The 22812-nt window shown below is 33.9% G+C and overlaps 2 protein-coding genes across 3 annotated transcripts; one reads left to right on the top strand and one right to left on the bottom strand.

Moving 5' to 3' along the window:
* Nucleotides 1–7384: 7384 nt before the first annotated feature.
* Nucleotides 7385–9719, top strand: LOC131012991 (sabinene synthase 1, chloroplastic-like). 2 transcript variants are annotated; one of them, XM_057940990.1, is made up of 7 exons: nt 7385–7579; nt 7654–7933; nt 8024–8411; nt 8496–8714; nt 8785–8923; nt 9015–9266; nt 9336–9719. In XM_057940990.1, exons 1-7 carry the CDS (start codon nt 7433–7435, stop codon nt 9600–9602), a joined length of 1692 nt encoding a protein of 563 aa, XP_057796973.1. In that variant the 5' UTR covers nt 7385–7432; the 3' UTR covers nt 9603–9719. The 2 variants fall into 2 exon arrangements, with proteins under 2 accessions (XP_057796973.1, XP_057796974.1); XM_057940991.1 differs by lacking the exon at nt 7385–7579 and having other exon boundaries at nt 7814–7946.
* A 4765-nt stretch (nt 9720–14484) lies between these two features.
* On the bottom strand, nt 14485–16284 carry LOC131012994 (tetrahydroberberine oxidase-like). The gene has a single exon (XM_057940993.1). It carries the CDS (start codon nt 16222–16224, stop codon nt 14629–14631), a length of 1596 nt encoding a protein of 531 aa, XP_057796976.1. The 5' UTR covers nt 16225–16284; the 3' UTR covers nt 14485–14628.
* Between the last annotated feature and the right edge of the window lie 6528 nt (nt 16285–22812).

Consider the following 22812-nt stretch of genomic DNA (forward strand, 5'->3'; position numbering starts at 1 on the left):
CTAACAATAAAATATTCAATATTTCTATCAAATTTTAAAAGAGGTAATTGCCTGTAAATTCATAACGTTTTCTCGATATTAATTTTTGCTCTAAATTTGAAAAATTGACTTCTAAATTTATCATTTTTTATTATTGTCTCAAATTTGTCCGCTGATCGATCAATTGCCCATACAGACGTCGGAAATGACACAGTGGCGCCGTAAATGATATTTAATTTTTTTACATATGAAAAAAAAATCGACCTCCAAGAATCTGCTGCTTCACGGCCTCTCCATCTCCGTCGACAGAGACACCCAATCCACCTGCAAAATCGAACTGAAGCCCTGGTAATTCTGACGGAAGCATGGCTCCAAACGCTTTGCTGTCAACGGCAAGGCGGTCGACGTCTTCTGGGACCTCAAAATGCCCATCAATCCGAATATCCATCTCTAGCTCCACGCCTTCGCCGCCGCCGCCTCTGTTTTTACACTCAATGGATATCTCATGCAAGCTTCCCAAAAATGTGCACTTTCCTCGAAATCAAAATCGAATCGATTAAAGAGGGCTTGCAGCCGGTCTTCCTAAACGCCTCCTTCCTCAAATTTCCGAGCAGCAAAACAACTTTGCCGTAAAAAACAACGACAACGTAGTAATCCGAAATCAGCTCAGTTTCGCCGTTGAATCTGACGATTTTGAGGTCCCAGAAGACTTCTTTAGCTTGATGAGGGACGGCAAACAAGGGCACGGGGCGGCGGGCGCCGGCGTGTGGTGGCGGCAGGCGGCGGCACCAGCTGGTGGGGGAGGGGAAATTAGGGTTTGGGAGTGGGGGAGGTTAGGGAAGATGATGATGTGGATTTTTTATTTATTTTTTAAATTTTTTTTCCCACATGTCATAAATGTGTCACTGTGTCAATTCCGGCTGCCACCGTGACATTTCCAGCGCAGGCGTAAGAAAAAATGGGTCAGCGGACTAATTTGAGACGAAAATGAAACGTTAAACGTTATGGATTTATAAAATTTATATTTTATAATTACAATTACGGATTTTCAAAAATAATATTTTCTTTTTTTTGAAGAACAAAACAATATTTTTAGTTTATGCCTATTTATATTTTTCCATTTTTAAAAACAAGTTTTTAATAATATTTTGTATATCTAATATATTGTTATTAGTATAAACTCAACTTTTAATACTACAAGAAATTGCAGTCCTAACGATCGAAATTTCGATCGTTGGTCCCCCGAAAATGGTCGTTAATCGTGTTAACGATGAAATTAACGACTGTTTTCGGTGGTCACCGTTTGCATCCTTGTTCCGGGAACCAACGATCGATTTTTTCGATCGTTAAGTTTAACGACCAATTTTCGATCGTTAAAAATAAATAAGAAACAATAATATTTTTTTCGATAACAATAATTTTAATTTTTTTGTCAATCTAGTTTTGTACTTGATGCTCTCAATTAAGCACGATTAACCTTGAAGTTCCTTTCGAATAATCATCAGTATAGAACATGCAACCTATTAATTAATTTAAACTCTATTTCAATATACAATATCATTCATTCATATATGTCGAGATAATATATAAGACTTGTGGTGCCGACGAAAGAGTGACGGTAAATATACGATCGAATTAAAAATAATAAAAATTAATATTATCGTTAATTTTTATTTTAAAAAAGAAAATGTTATTGTTGAAAAATAACAATCAATTTTAAACAATTCTCAATAATTTAAAAATAAGAATAAAATAGAAAAATAGTTAAAAAATAACAAAAAAATAATTTAAATAATACTAACGACAGAAATAACGACCGATTGTAAAAATATCAAAAAAATTACTAATATTAACGACCAAATTAACGTCTGATTTTAAGAAATATTTATGAAATTGATAATAACGACCGAATTTTCGGTCGTTTAATATATATATATATATATATATATATATATATATATATATATATATATAGGGGAGGGCTACAGTAAAAACACTTCTTAAAATATAAATATAAACGTTTTTTAATGTACGAATTTTATCCAACAGGGTTACGAATTCATCCAACATGGTTACGAATTGTGAAAAATAAATTTTTGTTACCTTTGGGATTCGAACCCTGGACCACGAATTCATCCAAAAGGGTTACGAATCAACCGTAGATCTTGATGATCTAAGGGCTGAAAATCATTTATATTTTATACACTTAAGAGTGTTTTTATTCTAGCCCTCCCCTATATATATATATATATATATATAATGGAAGGATCAAGTGTAAACTCCATCTTACGGTGAAAACTAGATCCTATGAACAAACACATAAAATACGTGAACAAGAGATAATCAAGTCGTGAACAATTGTAATACATAAAATACATGAAGAAAGATGATTGAATCTTGTATACACGTGAACATTTAATTGTTTACGATTTGACTATCTCTTGTTCACGTATTTTATGTGCTTGTTCATAGGATCTAGTTTTCACCGTAAGATAGAGTTTAATATATATATATATATATATATATAGGGTGCGATTATATTGAGAACCACACTTATCGTGAGAACATAAGAACCATTAAAATCAATGCATCTACTATATAAATTAATACATTCGCTATTAAATTTAATGCATCCGAAAATAATAAATTTTTTGCTCCCTTCAGGATTCGAACCCAGGATCTGCATTCATCCACCAAGATGATGCATCCACCGTAGATCTTGATGATCGAATGGTTTAAAATGGTTCTCTGTTCTAATTTTATTTAGTGGTTCTTATTTGAACATCTCCCTACATATATATATATATATATATATATATATATATATATATATATAAACAAAAATGATAAAAAATTAAAATATTAACGACTGAATTTTGATCGTTAAAAAAAATAAAAAAAATAATATTCACGATCGAAATTCGATGGTTAAAACAAATTTAAAATTAAAAAAATAAAATAAAATAAAATAAATGTTAATGGTTGAAATTACGGTCGTTTAAAAATAAATAATAAAAAATTAAAAGATTAATTGGGTTAATTGCATGAAAACACACGAACTATAGTCACTTTTTCATTTTGTACACGAACTTTAAAACTTACATTTTTAATCATGAACTTTGCATTTGTTCCAATTTTTTCATAAAATTAAAGTTCGGTAGCCGGAAAGCTGACGTGTCATTAAACATGACACGTGTATGTAACACGTCATTAATTAAAATGTCGTGGCACGGAAACGACGTCATTTTATTACTGGTCTTTTGCTCCTTGCTTCGCCGCCACCATCTCCGGCGGCAGCCACGCTGCGGTGCCTCGCCTTCGTCCCTCGCCCCCTATCTATTTCTCTCACTCTTTATTTTCTCCCTCCGCCGTCCTTTCGACACCTCTCTCTCGCCTGACCCTCCTCCATCGCCGCGCACGGTCGCGAACCGCCGCTGCACATGCAGCGCAGGTCACCGGTGTAGCTACCTCTTCAACCCGACACCATCTTCTCTCCCTCTCTATTCCGACCTTCTACCCAACAAAACCCCAAAATTGAAAACCCTAGCCCCCTCAATCTCACAACCCTCTCTCCCAATTCCAACGACAACCACCCGACGAAAATTGTTGGCGCCGCCATCCCTTAGACACCTCCATCTCGCTTGACTCTCCTCCACCTAAAGCCCCAAATCAGAAATCTTTTCCCCTCAAACACCACCAGTCGTCTCTTTTCCTCACGCTGAACTGTACAGCAGCAACACCAGTCGACTCTCCTCAAACACCACCAGTCGCCTCTTCTCCTCCCTCTTGCCCGATGACAGCAGCAGTAACAGCCACCATCGCCGCCTGTCAACAACCTCCACCTTGTTTTTTCAGCCATTTTTGGAGCAAAACGACGTCGTTTTGCACTTATAAAAACGACATCGTTTAATTTGTCGGACGGCGGTTTAAATGGCACACTTCCGGCTGCCACATAGGCGCCACATCATCATCAAATTGGAGGTAAATTAATTTTATGGAAAAATTGAAACAAATGCAAAGTTCATGATTAAAAATGTAAGTTTCAAAGTTCGTGTGCAGAATGAAAAAGTGACTATAGTTCATGTATTTTCATGCAATTAACCCAAATTAATTAACAATCGAAATTTCAGAATCGGTCGTTAGGGCCGCTAAATTAACGACCGAAATTTTCGATCGTTAATTTTGGTCATTAGAAGCGTTTTTTTAGTAGTGCAATTAACTGTATATCGTCGCAGATTCTCTTATTTTCTGTATAATTAACCAATTAAAATTTATTTCTAAATTGTGTGCGCATAAATTATTGTTTGGTTCACGCTATATATGTAATATAATTTGTAAAGTCTTTTGATGTGGGTGGAAGAACCGTGTATATATAAAGAGATAATGATCACAAAAGCTCCATAATTTATGTTAGGTCCGGAGGGTCTCGAATAGGTGTATGGGGGGGGATACACCTATAGGCTATTTTTGAAAATGAAACTTGAAACAAACTGACACAACCTTTTTAGAGAAAAGAGTTTAGTAAAGTTTAGGTTGATGACTGATACTGAATACACTTCAGTAAGGAATTATCAGTTAAGTCTGAGACTTTAACAGATACACGTAACGCTTCAGTCAAGTTTGTTGAACAGAGAGATGTTATGAATCTTACTGACTATCCGAAGATTAATCAGTTAGACTAATAACACACGCAGCGGAAAACTTTTATTTCGAAATAGCCTGTGAGATTAATCACGTTGTCAGAAATTAAGTTTCTCTTTGCAGTTAATCAGTTTTCAGCTGAATAAGGTTTGTGCACAAGTAAGAAGGTAAATACTGAAAGTTGTAAACAACACAGAGATTTTTACATGGTTCGAAAAATACTTCCTACATCCACGGTCAGTTGATCAGACTGACAACTTCACTGGGCATGTGCTTACGGGTGCACAACAAACCTAAACAACTGAAGATCCTATCTTCAGTACCAACACACTGGGTTGGATTTCTCACTCTTAGCTTCACTGAGACAAAACTATGCATTTCCGCAAAGACTAAGATCTCTCGGAGTCAGAACACTGGTCTGAACTCCTTACAACTCAAACTCTCAATTCGGTCGGTTGAAAAGAGGTTCGAAAACTTGCCAACTAGATTACAAAGAACAGGTTCTCTGTAATCAGTTATACCTAGGCTTTGGATATACAATATTTGCCTAAGTTCTAAGAGAATGTATGTAATCAGCAGTGACTGATTTTTGGCTTTGTGATTCTCTTCTTCGATTCAAACTTTGGAATGGGTTTGAATGCTGAGTGACGAATTCGGCAGCGTTTCAGCTTATGTAGTTGAATCAGTGAAGATTGAAGTGATCCTCGAGCTCTATTTATAGGAGACGTCTTGAATAGATCTGTTGGCTGAAATGGTCTTCAAGAATTCTTCCGTTAGAGAGTAATTTGAACTTGGGCTGAGGCTCCAATCTTCGAGGTTCCTTTGTTTGGTGAGAACGACTACTTTGAGGAGCAGGAGATATGACATCTATGAAAAGGTAATCACCAAAAAGGAAGGGCCTCTGCAGAGAAAGGACGATCCTGAGATCTTTGCATTTAATGCGGCTGTACTTCTGGAATGCGTGGCTTCCTTTAAGCTTTGGAGCTTCAGTCCGAGGAATAATGTTTAACTGATACTTGACTTTAGTATCAGTCCGCTGAATCCATGTGACTCGCATTAAGTAATCAGTCGTAACTGATTCTTGGACTGGTTAGTCAAATATTAGTATTTGACTTTGAATTAATCGTCACATCAGTCGGCAACTTCAGTCTTCAGTCCTCCGGCTTCAGTCTTCAGTCTCCAGAACAACAACTAAACTAGAAAAAGAACTCTAACACTTGAGTTCGAACAGTTCTAGTCTATTACAAGTGAAACTTATTGATTTTGGCATCATCAAAACTAGGATTAGGATATTTCATTAAGTTCCCAACAATTTCCATCATACTTTTTTATAAAAATATATTATTGCAATTGAATTGATTAAAAGTTAGTACTATTTTGGTAATTTGTCTCTAATAAATATGAAAATTTGCAAACAATTCACAGAATCACAGTTAATATCTTTCTATTTTATTTTTATTTATTCAATATGGAAAGTCACGCGAATTTATGGAAACATTATTGATTATAATTATAGTATGAATTAGTTAGTTTAATAATTATTACCACTGTTAGAAATTAATTAGTTTTAATTAGTTAATGTAATTTATACAACTAATGTAAATTAATCATAAATATGTTATCAATTTCAAAAAATGCATCGGCTTGGGGCTGATGGTTAAGCCGGAACTCCCGAAGCCGCCTATCAATCCGCTCTGCCGCCTGTTTTGTTTCTCTTTCCTTTGTTGTGGATACTTTTTTGGACGAGCACTATTTTTCCTATATATTTAGGGGTTTTCCCTCTGAATTTTCCCTATAGATAGACTTTAATGAGACTCGACACTTAGTCTGCTTTATTGTACTTTCAAGGGTTCTAGGTTTTTTGTTTTATTCTTTTATATATGGCCGATATTTCATTCAATTTAAAAAAATGCATGTTAGTCACAACTTATCACCCTAGCTATAGTCGTAAAATGTAGGGTAAATATCATGAAAACCCCTAAAGTATATCCGCTTTATAAAAAATATCCTGAAATTTTCAAAATGTTCTCTAAACTCTTAAACTATCAGGTTTTTATCAAATATATCCCGCATCTATTTTTCGGTTACCAAAAACGTGATGTGGCTCTCCGGATGCCACAACATAATTTATATTCCATTTCTTTTAAATGCAATGGAAAAACGACGTCGTTTCGTACTATATCATCTAAAAAAATTCACTCTGAAATTTAAAATTCACTTCTATCGTGTTTGAAATTTACTCCAATAACCTAGAATTGAGGATAAACACGATACAATATGGTACGAAACGAAGTCATTTTTGCCATGTCATTTATTAAAAAATAGAATATAAATTATATTGTGGCATTTGGCGAGCCACATCACGTTTCTAGTGACCGAAAAATAGATGCAGGATATATTTGATAAAAACCTGATAGTTTGAGGGTTTAGAGAACATTTCGAAAATTTTAAGGTATTTTTAATAAAGTGGATATAGTTCAGGAGTTTTCATGATATTACCCTAAAATGTATGTAAACTAAAAATGCAATGTGTGGATGATAATTCCTATACAAATGCAATGCACTGGCCGGTTTGATCCACTTAATTAATGACATATTGTATGCATTTAATGACTCCTATGCAAAGATGTAAATTTTCTTTTCTTTCTTTAAGCCACATGGAAAAATATGGTGGAAGCGGTATGTACCTATTTAGTATTTACAACCTAATAACATCGAGCCCATAAAAACACATCAAAGTTTGAAACCTATATATATATCAAAACTAGTAAACACAAACCAATAAAAAATAATACTATAACTGATCATAAAAATGTCTACTCTTAACGTGTTTGTCTCTTGCACTGCACCTGCTGCTCCACCCTCACAACCAGAAGCTAACCAAATTCGACGCTCTGGAAACTATAAGCCTTCTCTATGGGATTGCATCTACATTCAGTCTCTCAACACACCTTCTAAGGTATCATTCTTTGTTGCTATATATACTTCACACATAACTAAATAATATTCATTCCTTGCTTATGCAATATATAGGAGAAGAAGCATATGAATAGGCAAGCAGAGCTGATTGAGCAAGTGAAGATGTTGCTAAAGGAAAAAATGGAACCTCTTCAACAATTGGAGTTGATTCATGACTTGAAATATCTGGGACTGTCTTATTTTTTTCAAGATGAGATTATGCATATGTTAGGTTCTCTATATAATGAGCACAAATGTTTCCACAATAATAATGAAGCAGCAGATGAAAGGAATTTGTATTTCACAGCTCTTGGATTCAGAATCCTCAGACAACATCGTTTTAATGTTTCCACAGGTGCTCAAACTTGGTATGGATTATGCTTTTAACATTTTATTTTTCAAGTATTAAATCTAATTAAATTCAATTTTCTTATCTTAATAACAGAAATGTTTGATTGTTTCAAGAACAAGAAGGGTAATGATTTCAAGGCAAGCCTTGGTCAAGATACGAAAGCAATGTTACAACTTTATGAAGCATCTTTCCTTTTAAGAGAAGGTGAAGATATATTAGAGCTAGCAAGAATATTTTCCACAAAATGCTTGCAAAAGAAACTTGAGGAAGGTGGTGATGAAATTGACGAAGATCTGTTATCTTGGATTCGCCACTCTTTGGATCTTCCTCTTCACTGGAGGGTTCAAGGACTAGAGGCAAGATGGTTCTTAGATGCTTACAAGAGAAGGCCAGACATGAATCCACTTATTCTGGAGCTCGCCAAACTCGACTTCAATATTAAGCAAGCAACATATCAACAAGAACTGAAAGATGTCTCAAAGTATGAAACTCTCAAAAATAGAATTAGTTAAATAATATGTTTTGCATCTTGATCTAACTGCTTTTTTTTCTTTGTTATACATAGGTGGTGGAGTGATTCATGCCTGGCTGAAAAACTCCCATTCGTGAGAGATAGAATCGTAGAATGTTACATTTGGGCCGTTGCACTGTTTGAGCCTCATGAATATGGATATCACAGAAAAATGGCCGCCATTATGATTACCATGGTAATAGTTATTGATGATATTTATGATGTGTATGGTACATTAGATGAACTCCAACTATTTACTGATACCATTCGAAGGTTAGTAAATACGTATATATGTAATCATCAGCTGAATCCATTCAAAGATTTGATTAACATTAAATTTCAGATGGGATACTGAATCAATAAGCCAACTTCCTTATTACATGCAAGTTTGTTATTTGGCACTTTACAACTCCGTTTCTAAGTTGGCTTACGATGTTCTGAAAGATCGACATTTCATCAGTATCCCATATTTACAGAGATCGGTAACTTCATTTCCTCCTCTACATTAATTGTTGCTAATCACTTATTGAAAGAAATTGAAATTGTTCCTATATATTTATAAATTATTGGCAGTGGTTAAGTTTGGTTGAAGGATTTTTGAAGGAGGCACAATGGTACTATAGTGGATACACACCAAGCTTGGAAGAATATCTGAACAACGCCAAAGTTTCAGTATCGTCTCCTACAATAATATCCCAACTTTATTTCACATTAGCAAACTCGAAAACTGACAAAACGGTCATTGAGAGCTTGTACGAATACCATAACATACTTAACTTGTCAGGAATGATTTTAAGGCTTGCTAATGATCTTGGGACTACTCAGGTAAGGTACCTAATTAACAACTTTAATTGATAACAAGTATATAATTTGTATTTTCTTTCTTAAACCTAGTCTGAGCTGAAGAGGGGCGACGTGCCGAAAGCAATCCAGTGTTACATGAAGGACACAAATGCTTCAGAGAAAGAGGCAAAAGAACACGTGTGGTTTTTGATAAGGGATGCGTGGAAGGAGTTGAACACGGCCACGACAGTCGCCGATTGTCCGTTTACAGCTGATTTGGTTGAGGCAGCAGTTAATAGTGGAAGAGCAGGGCTGTTTATATATCTGGAGGGAGATGGTAACGGAGTGCAAGGCCTGCTGTTCGAGCCATACGTCTAAATAAATAAATTTGAATTACGATCCACTATCCCTAAATATTTAATTCTTGTACCATGGTTGAGATGCCATGTGGCAGAAATTTGACTTCTCCAATGAGCACGAGTGATTCAAGTCCAATTTAGAATTTCTTTGTTTTTTAATCGAATTACTCCCTCCGTCCCTGAAATAAGTTCATCTTTTTCATTTTTGGGACGTCTCCCAAATAAGTTCATTTTTCTTTCTTTCCATTTTTGGACAACTACCCCACCATTAATAATAGGGGTTTTTGCAAATAAAATCACGAACAATTTTGAATTTGCAATTTTAACGCGACTTTTGAAGTGTGGCGAATTAAATCATAACCTTTTCAATTTTTGCAATTTCGTCCCCTCAATTTTTTTCGGCCACCGGAGTGATGAGTTGGAGCTTATGTGGATTATTTTTTTTCCACGTAATTAATTTCTGACTAAGATTAAAATAAAATCAAAACCTAATTCTTTTATTTTTCTTCTTTTTCGTCGAACTTATTTCAGTATCCCCCATTTTCCTTAAACTAGTACGCCCTCCCGTGCGATGCACGGCCACGATATATTTATTTATTTTTAAAATTTGAAATTATGTAAAAATACTATTATTTATGAATCAAATTAATTAATAACAAAAAATATATTAATTAAAATATTAGTATTTGATTTTAAATAGTGTATAGTAATAATTTTATCAACTTAATGAGTAGGAGTATAATATTAAGTTCAATGAGTATTGTATAATAATAATTAAATTTACCGAATTTTTTTTGTTATTGATTATTATTTTCTATTAAAATTAAAATTAATAAATACTTTTATAATATTGTCTCGATATTTGTTGATAATTGTGCATTATATTTTTTAATTAATATTTTTAATTTAAATATTTTTATGTATGCTTTGATAAAATAATTCAATAAATAAATATTATATTTTTTTAATCAAAAGATAAGAGAAGATATATAAATTTTGTAGGAGAAAGAGATACAAATAGAAATTATATTATAACAAAATAAGGAGAAAGAGAAAAAAAAAGAATATTGTAAAAGAGATAGGAGAGAGAAAAATAATCACTTTAAAATTTAAATTATAATAAATTATTTATTTCAAATTCATACTTATTGAATTTTAAATCAAATTGAAGATCTTGTCATAATCTTTAACTTAAGATACACATCAAATATATTTTTATAAAAGACGAAAAAAGTAAAATAAAAGAATTAGGTTTTGATTTTGTTTTAATCTTAGTCAGCAATTTAATCTTAGTTAGAAATTAATTACGCGGAAAAAAAATATCCACATAAGCTCCAACTCATCACTCCGATGGCCGGAAAAAAATGAGGAGACGGAATTGCAAAAATTGAAAAGGTTATGATTTAATTCGCCACACTTCAAAAGTCACGTTAAAATTACAAATTTGAAATTGTTCATGATTTTATTTGCAAAAACCCCTTAATAATACTTTATTTATTCTTACTTTTCACTTTTTCATCACTCCCAATACTAATTATAACACTTTTTCACCACTCCCAATACTAATTATGACATATTTTTCTCCACTATCAATACACTTTACCACTTTTCCTTAAAATTCGTGCCGTCCCCAAAGAGGAACTTATTTTGGGGACGGAGGAAGTATTTTTTATTTTAGTTCAATTTTTTTAATATTTTATTTACAAGAGTAGTCATAGCTAGGGGTGGTAAAACGGTTCCGGTTAATCGGTTTTCACCGTAACCGAACCGAAAAAACCGGTTTTCGGTTAACCGATAATCGGTTTTTACCGGTTCGGTTCGGTTATCGGTTAGTGTGTTCATCACTAATCGGTTAATCGGTTTAACCGGTCGGTTAACCGGTTAAACCGATTAACCGGTTTATTTTACATTAAATTAATTAATTTATATTTTAATATTTTAATTTAAATAATACATTAATATTTCAAGTATCTATAACAAAAATTTTGTTCTAAATTATTATAAGTTATGAGTTGGTGCAGTGGATAAGACCTTATTCTTTCTTTCAAAGGTTAAGAGTTCAAATCCTATTGAACACATTCCACAAATTTGATTTTTTTTTAAAATAAAAATCGGTTAATTCGATTAACCGGTTAACCGATTAACCGAATTAACTGGTTAAATTCGGACAAATTGAGAAATCGTGGATTAATCGGTTTGATCGGTTAACCGATTAACCGGTCCGGTTAACCGGCCCGGTTAATCGGTTAACCGGTCCAATAATCGGTTCGGTTATCGGTTAGGGAAATGGCCCTTAATCGGTTTCGGTTAACCGGTAAATCGGTTCGGTTAAAACCGAACCGACCGGTTTACCAGCCCTAGTCATAGCAGATAGCAAAATTCTACCTTTTTATAATGACATCATGGTCAAAGGAATTACAATCAGTTCCCTGTGAATTAGACCATGAACTTGCCGCTAATTAAAGTAGGTGTGATCACATGACGAATTTATTTACGCGAAGTTAAACGACAACTTCGTCAATTGCCTTCTTAATTAATGTAGACCACCAATTATAAAAGATTTTATAATTTTAAACAGTCGATTTGAGCTTGAGCTTAATTGAAAAATTATTAGATCATTTACGCACCGCGCCAAGGAATTAAGGAGGTGATTGGTATGATGGAATGGAGGTGGGAATGGAATGGTGATTCCTAACTTAATTCATTCATTTGTTTGGTATATTTTCTTTGTAGGAATTGTCATTCCTACATCCATGGGAATCACCATTCCTTCCACCAATCATGATATTAGCCATTCCATTACATTCTTAATCATTCTAAGTTTTGACATGTATATTTGTATGAAACACATATTATTATTATTATTATTATTATTATTATTCAAAATACATAAAGTACTTTTTTGAATAAATATACATATTTTTAAAAATAAAACTTAAAATTTTTATCTACTCAATTATATTTATAATTGAGTAAAATTTTGGAATAGCCAAAATGAATCATAAAACACAAATTATGGCCACTCATTGAAAAAACATAAATTTTGGCCATTTTTATAGCTTTGGGACGTTTTTGCCCTTAATTGGGCGGATTGGGTAGGGTCAGGAGCGCGGGTTGCGTGCCGGGTAGGATCAGGCACGCGGGTCGGGTTAGGCACTATTAGTGCCATAAGTGCCAACGAATTTTTTTTTTTACTCCCCCTGCCCTGTCTACCCCCAGACCCCACCCACCCCACCCACCCCCAAGCCAAAAAATTTTACTTTATTATTTTATTTTATGGCACTAATAGTGCCATAAGTGCCAACGAAAATCCAAAATAAAATAAAATAAAATGGTCTTTTTAGCACTTATGGCACTATTAGTGCCATAAGTGCCAAACATGCAGAACAAATATAGAAACAACAGCATCATCTAAACCCTAAATGGAACATTTAAACCCTAAATGGATAATCTAAACCCTAAATGGAACATCTAAACCCTAAATGAATAATCTAAACCCTAAATGGAATATCTAAACCCTAGGGGAAGTGTTTAAAAAGTTCCTTTTGGCTTGGGGGTGGGTGGGGGGTGGGGGGGGTAGGGGTCGGGGGTCAGGGGGTAGGCAGGGCAGTGGGAGTAAAAAAAAAAATTTATTGGCTTGGGGTGGGTGGGTGGGTGGGTGGGGTCGGGGGTCTGGGGGGGTAGACAAGGCAGGGGGGAAGTAAAAAAAAAAAATTTGGCTTGGGGGTGGGTGGTGGGGGGTGGGTGGGGTCGGGGGTCTGGGGGTAGACAAGGTAGGGGAAGTAAAAAAAAAAAATTGGCTTGGGGGTGGGTGGTGGGTGGGGTCGGGGGTCTGGGGGGTAGACAAGGCAGGGGAAGTAAAAAAAAAAAAAAAATTGGCTTGGGGGTGGGTGGTGGGGGGTGGGTGGGGTCGGGGGTCTGGGGTCTGGGGGTAGACAAGGCAGGGGAAGTAAAAAAAAAAAATTGGCTTGGGGGTGGGTGGTGGGTGGGGTCGGGGGTCTGGGGGGTAGACAAGCAGGGGAAGTAAAAAAAAAAAAAAATTGGCTTGGTGGGGGGGTGGGTGGGGTCGGTGGTCTGGGGGGTAGACAAGGCATGGGTTAATCCCTAAATCTGGATCCGGGTCAAAGGAAGTTGTTGGATCTATTGGGTTAAAGGGTAGATTAGGTAGAGCACATAAAAGATGGCCAAATATTGATATTTTAAATTTTGTGGACAAAATTTAAGTTTCAATCACCAATAGGGCCATCCGGCCCTATTGTTTCTTTATAATTTTTATACTTTCAAAGTGATGTAAAAGGTAAATTAGTAAAATAAAGTAATTCCATTTCATTTATAAACTTTATTTCTAGCTATGAAGCATAAGAATTGAATCGAACAAATAATCATCATTCCATTCATTTGGTATTCCTTATACATACCAAGCATAGAAATTTATCATTCCATTTCCATCTTAATTTCATTCCTACTTCCATTTCATCATACCAATCACCTCCTAAGTGTCAGAAGGATTGGGGCTCAAAACAAAATCTTTTTTTAAAAATTTATTTGTAGAGGAAGAGAAGGGGAAGTCGCAGTGATATATATTCTTAGATTGCAAATATTTGATCATCTACATTTCAATACTTTCTCCATCCACGAAAAAACTTCATAAAAAGAAGTGACAGGAATTTTAAGAAAAAGATTTATTGAGTGTATTGGAAATGGAGAAAACGTCGTTGAGTGTATTAGAAATGGTGAAAATGTGAAAAATAATACTAGTAAATGAGATATTTATAAGTAATGTGTATAGTCCAAAAATAGATATGAAATTATTACTATTATGAAAATGTGTATTCGAAGATCTTGTCACCAACATAAAAAAAATCTAATTAGAGTATATATATATATATACTATTACGTACTGTCGATCAAATTATTTCTTGGTAAGTATACTATTAAATTATTACAGTATTATTGTCACCAAGCATGCAAGCCAATTTCGTAATTAATTGACTATTACCAAACTACTATATTTTCCCTTAAAAGAAAAAACAAACAAACAAACACTATATATTAGTTCCAATTATTGGAATACTCTGCTGATGTCTAAAAAAATTATCCGGATCAACCATGGACTTCACTCGAACTAACCTCTTGAAATTATTCTTAAAATAGCTAATCCCCCAAACACTAGCTTCGCCATAGCTTGTGTCACCTTTAATGTTGTTGACTCCCAAATCCAGATCCCTATAATTCAAATAAGCAGCTCTAGGGTTCCTTGAAACAAAGGGTGTCACATATTCATAAACTCTTCTAACCCAATCAATGTATCTCCCACTCTCATAATTTCCCTCTTCATCCCAATACACCAAATGTTGAATTTCATATATGTTTCCACCCCTATGAGGAAACGCAATTTCGGACGCCGAAATCTCAGCCATTTTCCCGCCATAAGGCGCGAGAATGAGCTGCGCAGCCTCAGCTTCCTCCTCATAGAAAAACTCCAGCAGCCCTTGTAAGGCGCGTCTGGGAATGGGAGTCTCCACATAATCCGATTTTGCCTTGTAAAAAGTCCTCGGATTAGGGTTTCTCCTCGTCAGATCTTCCAGAACAGATCCTTCTGGAAGATCCGAGAAGTAGAGGACCGCTTCGATCCAGCTCATCTCTGTGCAGTCTTCCTTCCTCAATCCCAGCTCAGGGAAACCCTCCTTCATCAGCTCCACCGCCCTATCTATCTTCCCAAGAAAAACCGAGTTAAACGCAGCCTGCACCGTCGTTTCACTCCCTCCTCCTCGTGATACAACGATCCTAACAAACAAATCACGATCGAATTTGGGAGCAACGTACTGCCATCGATGAACGAGGTCGATTGCCCTCTGTTCCAAACTTCTGTTCACAGTGAAAACGGTGACGGCGTCAGGAACTTGGACGAGCGTGATTTTCCACGCCGTGATGATGCCAAAGCTCGCGCCGCCTCCGCCTCTAATAGCCCAGAACAGATCTTCGCCCATTGATTTTCTATCAAGAACTTGTCCGCGAGCATTGACTATTCTCGCATCCACCACGTTATCAGCTGCGAGGCCGTACTTTCTCAGCAGGGTGCCGTAGCCTCCGCCGCTGAAGTGGCCGCCCACCCCAACGGTGGGGCAGAGCCCGTTGGGGAAGGCGAAATTCGGACTGACTTTCGCGATTTCGTAAGAAAGATTGCCTAAAAGGACACCTCCCCCGACCCATGCAACCCTATTTTGTGCATCGATATCTATGGAAGTGAGGTTTTTCAAGTCGATTATTACAAATGGGAGGTTGGAAGAGTAGGAAAGACCCTCGTAGTCGTGGCCGCCGCAGCGAACTCGTAGCTGCAGCGCATGGGCCTTGGAGCACACAACTGCGGCTTGGATGTGAGACTCGGTGAAAGGGGTGACGATGAATGCTGGCTTGGGCATCCAAGGCGACACGAAACGTATGTTTTGTATGGAGAAAAGCAGTGTAGATGTGTAGGACGAGTTTTTTTGGGTGTAAACGACTTCGGAAATGGGGTTTGATGATGAGTTGTGATGGGATTCGAGGCATTGGACAAATTTCTCATCGCTCTGAGTAACAACAACTGTGCATGATAATGAACAAATTAGGCTGATTTTCAGGAGCAGCCCAGATGTCTTCATTTTCTCTTTTTCTTTTTCTTTTTTCTTTTTAGTGAGGGTCGATGATTCATTTTTATTAATTGTTTTGCATATATATTTATAGTGCTAGAATTTTGGAAGGAATTAGGTTTATCAAAGGGTTAATCACAATTTCGTACACGATTCTTGGAGAAAAAATTAATAATGATTTCGTATACGTCAACATGAACCATAAGATCGCTGCAGCTTTCATTTACAGTTGCAATCAGGAGGATTGACTGGAAGAGCTACGGATTTCAAATTAATTATATTATAATTATAATTTATAATCATAATTAGATTAACAAAATTAGGAAATTTATTGTGGTTATATATAGTAAAAGGTTAAATATAATTTATCACAAAAACTTGTGTGCGCTTGACGCATTGTGTGCTCCACCTTAGCACTTTTAGTTAGCTTATATATTTAAGCAATACCAATTGATTAGTTCTTGTTAGTTCCAGTTGATTGGGCACTATCCCATTGTGGCGGCAGATGGGATCCTCTGTTTCAGAATATTGTGTGTACCACGTGTACCACTCTTCATTTCTTTATTTTATAAATTATTTTTTATGAAAATAAAAATTATTATTATATTATAAACTCTAATTAGTATTTATCATTGAAAAATTAAAATTTAAAAAATTATATACCCTAACTTTGAATTAATGAACCCAAATAATCTATTATTAATTCAAATAAATAAAAAAAATAATTATAAACCCTAAATGGATAAGTGAACCCTTATTAATTATATTTATATTATATAAAAGCATAATAAATTAAAATTGAATAAAAAATAATTTAAAAATATAAAGAAATGAAGAGTGGTACACGTGGTACACACTATATTTTGGGACAGAGGATCCCATTTGTTGTGGCGGAGGTCAAGAGTTCCGAATCCTACCTCATGCACCTTTATTTTTATAGCCTTCTGGGCCTTCTTGCCGGCCAAGCCTCTTTTGTCGGATCGAGCACTATTTTTTTTATAATTCATCGATTTTTTTTCAAGCTCTTTTCAGCTAAATGACACTTTTAATGTTCACAAATGATATTATGCTTCATTTATGGTAAATGATACTCCATTCGTCCACAAAAATTGTGTGTTTATTACTATTTTCGTCCATCCACAAAGATTAATGTATTTTTCTTTTTTGGAAACCTCATTTATACTTTAAACCTCACACTCAATATTTACACAATATCCACCCTTTATTTTTACGTGGGCCTCATACTACCATTTAACAATAAAATCACATCTTCCAACTTTTTTATTAAAATATGTGTCCTCCACTCCACCACACACTCTTTGTAGATAGATGGAGTACTATTAATATATGTAACTAATATTATTCTAATATGTAAATGACACTTTCAATTTAGTAAATGATATTTTTTTATATGTAAATGACACGATTTGCATTAGTAAATTATTTTTATATGTAATTGACAATTTCGATTTAGTAAATGAATAGGAGTATCATTTTTTTATATGTAAATGAAAGCGTAAATGACACTTTCGATATAGTATCATTTATCATGGTAATAATGTAAGTGTCATTTACTATTTTTATATTTAAATGATACTTTTAATATATATAAATGATACTATTTACATTAATAAATGATACTACTATATTTATATTTAAATGACACTTTTCATATATGTAAATGACACTATTTATCTTAATAAATGATACTATACTTCATTCATGACAAATGATACTATGCTTACGAGTAAATGATATATAGGGTAGGACTACCGTAAGAGCACATCTTAAAATAAGAAATAAGAAGTAGGAAAAATATATGAATTTTATGTAGAACATGTATGAATTCGTTGTATAAAGGTATGAATTGCGAAAAATAAATTTTTGCTACTTTTGAGATTTGAACCAGGACCATGAATTCATCCAACAGGATGATGAATCAACCGTAGATGTTGATGATCTAAGGATTGAAAATGATTCTTATTTTATATCTTAAGAAGTGTACTTATTTTAGCCCTCTCATATATATATATAGGGGAGGGCTATAAGAAAAACATATTTTATTGTATAAAATAGGAATCATTTTCAGCCCTTAGATTATCAAGATCTATGGTTGATTCATCACCTTGTTGGATGAATTTATGGTCCGGAGTTCGAATCTCATAGGTAGTAAATAAATTATTTTTCGCAATTCATACCTTTATACACTAAATTCATATGTATTCTACATAAAATTCATACATTTTTGCTGGTTTGTAGTTTTTACCGTGAAAACACTTTTTAAAATAAAAATAAAAATGTTTTTCAATATACGAATTTTATGTAGAACACGTCTGAATTCATCCAACAGGGTTACGAATTGTGAAAAATAAATTTTTGCTACCTTTGGGATTCGAACTCAGGACCACGAATTCATCCAACAGGGTTACGAATCAACCGTAGATCTTGATGATTGAAGGGCTAAAAATTGTTTATATTTTATATTTTAAGAAGTGTTTTTATTTTAGCTGTCCCATGCATATATATATGTATATAGGGGAGGGCTAGAATAAAAACACTCTTAAGTGTATAAAATATAAATGATTTTCAATATTTTTAATATTTTTTGAAAAGAGAACTATATATTGGGTTTATTATCCGCGACCATGGAGGAAACTTTCTCTCTGGGGTCTCCATCAAGGTTCCGGGCAGATGCAGTGTGGAGGAGGGTGAGGTTTTGGGCATCAAAGAGGTGCTTTCCTGGATCAAACAGCTGGGTTATGAGCGGAGTGTTGTGGAATCAGATAGTAAACGTGCTTGTGATGCGATTGCTTCGAGCAGTAGGAATATCTCCGAGTTTGGTCTTCTTGCTAACTTCTGCCGTGATGAGTTCTCGACTCTCCCGGGTTTCCGTCTTAGACATGTTCGTCGTGATCAAAATGTTATCGCCCATGGTTTGGCGAAAGTTGCGAGAGATTTTTCTTCACTTCATGTTTGGAATGAACCTCCTTCTTGTGGTGGGTCATTTCCACATTCCATGTTCATGTGATCAATAAACTTGTCTCTCGTTTCCCTTAAAAAAAATGTGTTATGAAATTTTAAAATGAGGATTATAGCTTCCATTTTTTACATTTATACTCATATATTAACACATCAAAATAAGGACTATAGCTTTCATCACGATTTGAAATAGGAGTGTAAATGTAAAAATTGGAAGCTATAGTCCTCATTTTCAAATTTCGTAATATATAGTTCTCATTTTTAAATTTCGTAACATATAATCATCTTTCTGAAAATATTACGGTCCTATTTTAACAATTAGCTCAAATATCTTACTGAAATTGCACAAAACTTACAAATTCACACTACCAACATCTCACAAAATATGATGCGCAAAGATCTAAATACACATGACTACATGAGAGAAATAATATCGTCCAAATTTTGTTTTTGCGCAAAGATCTAAATACACATGAGAGAAATAACATCGTCCAATTTTTATTTTTTTTTGCTTACTTGAAGAATGGAAATTCCAAAGGGACAAGATTGAAGAGGCAACTACCAAATTCAAGGTCACGAGAAGAACTACCAATCAGTTGTGGGGAGCTGCGACAACAAGCAAAAGGTAAAGTTATTTTCTTGCAAAATGGTAAATTAACCAAATGCTCCAACGAGGAAAATAGTTCATATTAATATCGAACTTATTCAAAATATGATTCTTTTCAAAAGATCAACAGTGAGAAAGTTAGCAAGTGGTAAGAGCATAGTGTGGAGATGGGTGAATAAGGGACTGATCAATTAAAGCTCATACATTTTATTTTTTATTTTTTATTTTTTTTCAAAAGATTCTATAGCTTCCTTTTTCTTAAATGTAATTTGATATTGACACCACTAGCATTAGGCTAAAGGTTAGGCAAAACAAATGTATTCAAATATGTTAATTACAAAACCAATTAAACATATATAAATGTTGATGGTTCACCCGATGCTCACCCGATGTAATCATACATTTTATTATTCAATAGAAAGTGTCATACTTTTATTGAACACTAAAAATAACAAAATTTTATATTTTTTGCGGGTGGAGGGAGTAATAATAATAATAATAATAATAATAATAATAATAATAATAATAATAATAATAATAATAATAATAATAATAATAATAATAATAATAATAATAATAATTTTATATTTGGAAGAACCGAAATGAAAGTCGGTTTGATGGAAAGCAGTGGGATATCCATAATTTTATCCGTGGTGTTAAGGTTAGACTTTGATGTTGGATTAAGATTTTCAAACTGTGTGACGTCGATTCTAGCTTCTCATCTTGGATGTCGAGTAGGCTGATCGCCGATGTACTTTAATCCTTTCGGCACTTCTGGTGCCTTGTTTTTTTTTTTTTTTTTTTTGAATGAAATCTTCCTTTTTTGATAAAAAAATAAATAAAAATAAAAATAATAATAATAATAATAATAATAATAATAATAATAATAATAATAATAATAATAATAATAATAATAATAATAATAATAATAATAATAAATTGAGGATGAGAATAAATAAACGAAATCAAAAGGCATGATGTCGTGTTGAGAAGTGAGACACAACAATCCGCAAACATAAATTTCAACACCAACCAACCTCTACAAAGACAGCTGAAAAACACGTGTTCTTTGCATGTCTGCTTATAGTTAAACAAATTTCTGAGATAAAAAGAATTAATATAGTCTCGTGGACTAGGTGGAGCTTGAGTCTATAATTACCTTGCGTTACGACACAATCTCATGCATACAAATTTTGTAAAACATTTATCACGCAACCTTTTTATAACAATAACGATGATACCGATTGGTTTTTTGTACATGTTTAATATTCTTAACAATATCCTAAATCTATCTATTATACTATAACAAAGTTGTGAAGCCAAAATTTCCCGCCTAAACTCTATGTCTCTTCAACTTCTTCAATGTCTCTTCCAATTCTATTTATCGTATTCTCATTCTGCCTCTTCAATTTTTCTCTTTGTTTTCTTCTGATATATCCTCAGTTGTCTCTTCGAATTCTCTTGATGTATTCCCAATGTTTATGCAATTTACTATAATTCAAAGACATTATCTTTTCATTGAATCGGCATTCTTCTTGAGTTCTTGTATTTTTTATTTGCTACAGAAACTGAGTTTTTCTTGCATTTTTTATTTGCTACATAAATTATTGTTGCATTTCTTATTCGCACAAGTTATAGATTTTTTTTATTTTTTTTGTTTGATTTACCATCTATGCTATATTTGGTAATTAAAAGGAAATTCACATACCTTCCAAGTATGTGTCGTGTTAGTTGGTGATATTTAAACTTATCATCTGAAAGGGAATACCAAACGGTGCTAACTTCTGTCTGTGAACAGTGAGGTCTAGAATTAAAACCTCACCGTTCCCTCTTCCCCAAATCAAGGAGAAAGAAAAAAAAAACTTATCATCTTAAATGAAATCTCAAAATTGCTTCACGACAGGCAAACTAAATGGTTCAAGCCCATCGAGAGATTCCCAATGTAACTTTGTAAGTGATGAAGGTTTTTCAACAGTAACATGACTAGATCGAAAACTAATTAATGAACTTGCAAGAAATAGAGCTTAACAAGTTTTATATTACACATATATTTTTTTGTACTTTTTCTATGTCGACATAGTAGAATTAGATTTGTGTCTATTATAAGGAAGATTCATGGAAAAAAGCTTTTCTATTTTTATTTTATTTATTTATTAAATACTCAACTGTTGAAATCCTCCTTATTAATTTTCAACAAAAAATCTATAAAACAAAACAAACAGTGTTAGCCTTAGTCGTGCGAAGCAGGCGAGCAACACTAATTCTAAGTAGGGGTGAGCATTCGGTTATCTGATTACTGAATCGAACCGAATGGAATAGCAAAAATCGAACTAAAACCAAATTATATAACTAATGACCAAATCCGAATCGAACATGCCTAAAATTGAACAAAATCGAACCGAAATATTTTGGTTCGGTTTCGATTAAAACCAAATAACCGAAATAAATACGCAATATATTTTCTAAATTTTAAATAACTAATTAACATTCAATATTCAATATTTGAAATCCACAAAACCAAACCATATATATTTTGTTGAATAGTAGTAATAATTATCATTTTAATTTTTATATACTATATATAAATTATTAAATTAATTATTATTTCGATTAACCAAATATTTTTTGTTACAAACCATAACCGAACCAAAAAATCAAAAAAAATTAAATTCAAAACCAAAACCGAACTAAAAATCAAATTAATCGAACCGAATTAGTATTTCGGTTAGATTCGATTCTACTTTTCGGATTTAACCGGGTTTTGCTCACTCCTAATTCTAAGCTTAAATCAAAAAATCATCTGACTAAAATCAATGAAACAAAGATAAATTATGCCCAGCAAAGCGATGTCACGTATAAACTGACACGCCCAAATTAATATAGTCGACTTATATATAAATAAATACTACTCCCTTCGTCCCACTAGACTTGGCACACTTGCCTTTTTTGTTTGTCCCACTAGAATTGACACTTTCCTAAAATAGTATGTGGTCCCTACTTTCTCTACTCACATA

Source organism: Salvia miltiorrhiza, chromosome 2, assembly GCF_028751815.1.
Source record: "Salvia miltiorrhiza cultivar Shanhuang (shh) chromosome 2, IMPLAD_Smil_shh, whole genome shotgun sequence".
In the NCBI taxonomy this organism is placed as follows: domain Eukaryota; kingdom Viridiplantae; phylum Streptophyta; class Magnoliopsida; order Lamiales; family Lamiaceae; genus Salvia; species Salvia miltiorrhiza.

Bases quoted from the DNA above. Each gene is read 5' to 3' on its own strand.
- LOC131012991 (XM_057940990.1), top strand. From the start codon at position 7,433: ATGTCTACTCTTAACGTGTTTGTCTCTTGCACTGCACCTGCTGCTCCA. The intron at 7,580-7,653 runs GTATCATTCTTT...TGCAATATATAG, and splicing joins CTCTCAACACACCTTCTAAG to GAGAAGAAGCATATGAATAG. The intron at 9,267-9,335 runs GTAAGGTACCTA...TCTTAAACCTAG, and splicing joins ATGATCTTGGGACTACTCAG to TCTGAGCTGAAGAGGGGCGA.
- LOC131012994 (XM_057940993.1), bottom strand. From the start codon at position 16,224: ATGAAGACATCTGGGCTGCTCCTGAAAATCAGCCTAATTTGTTCATTA.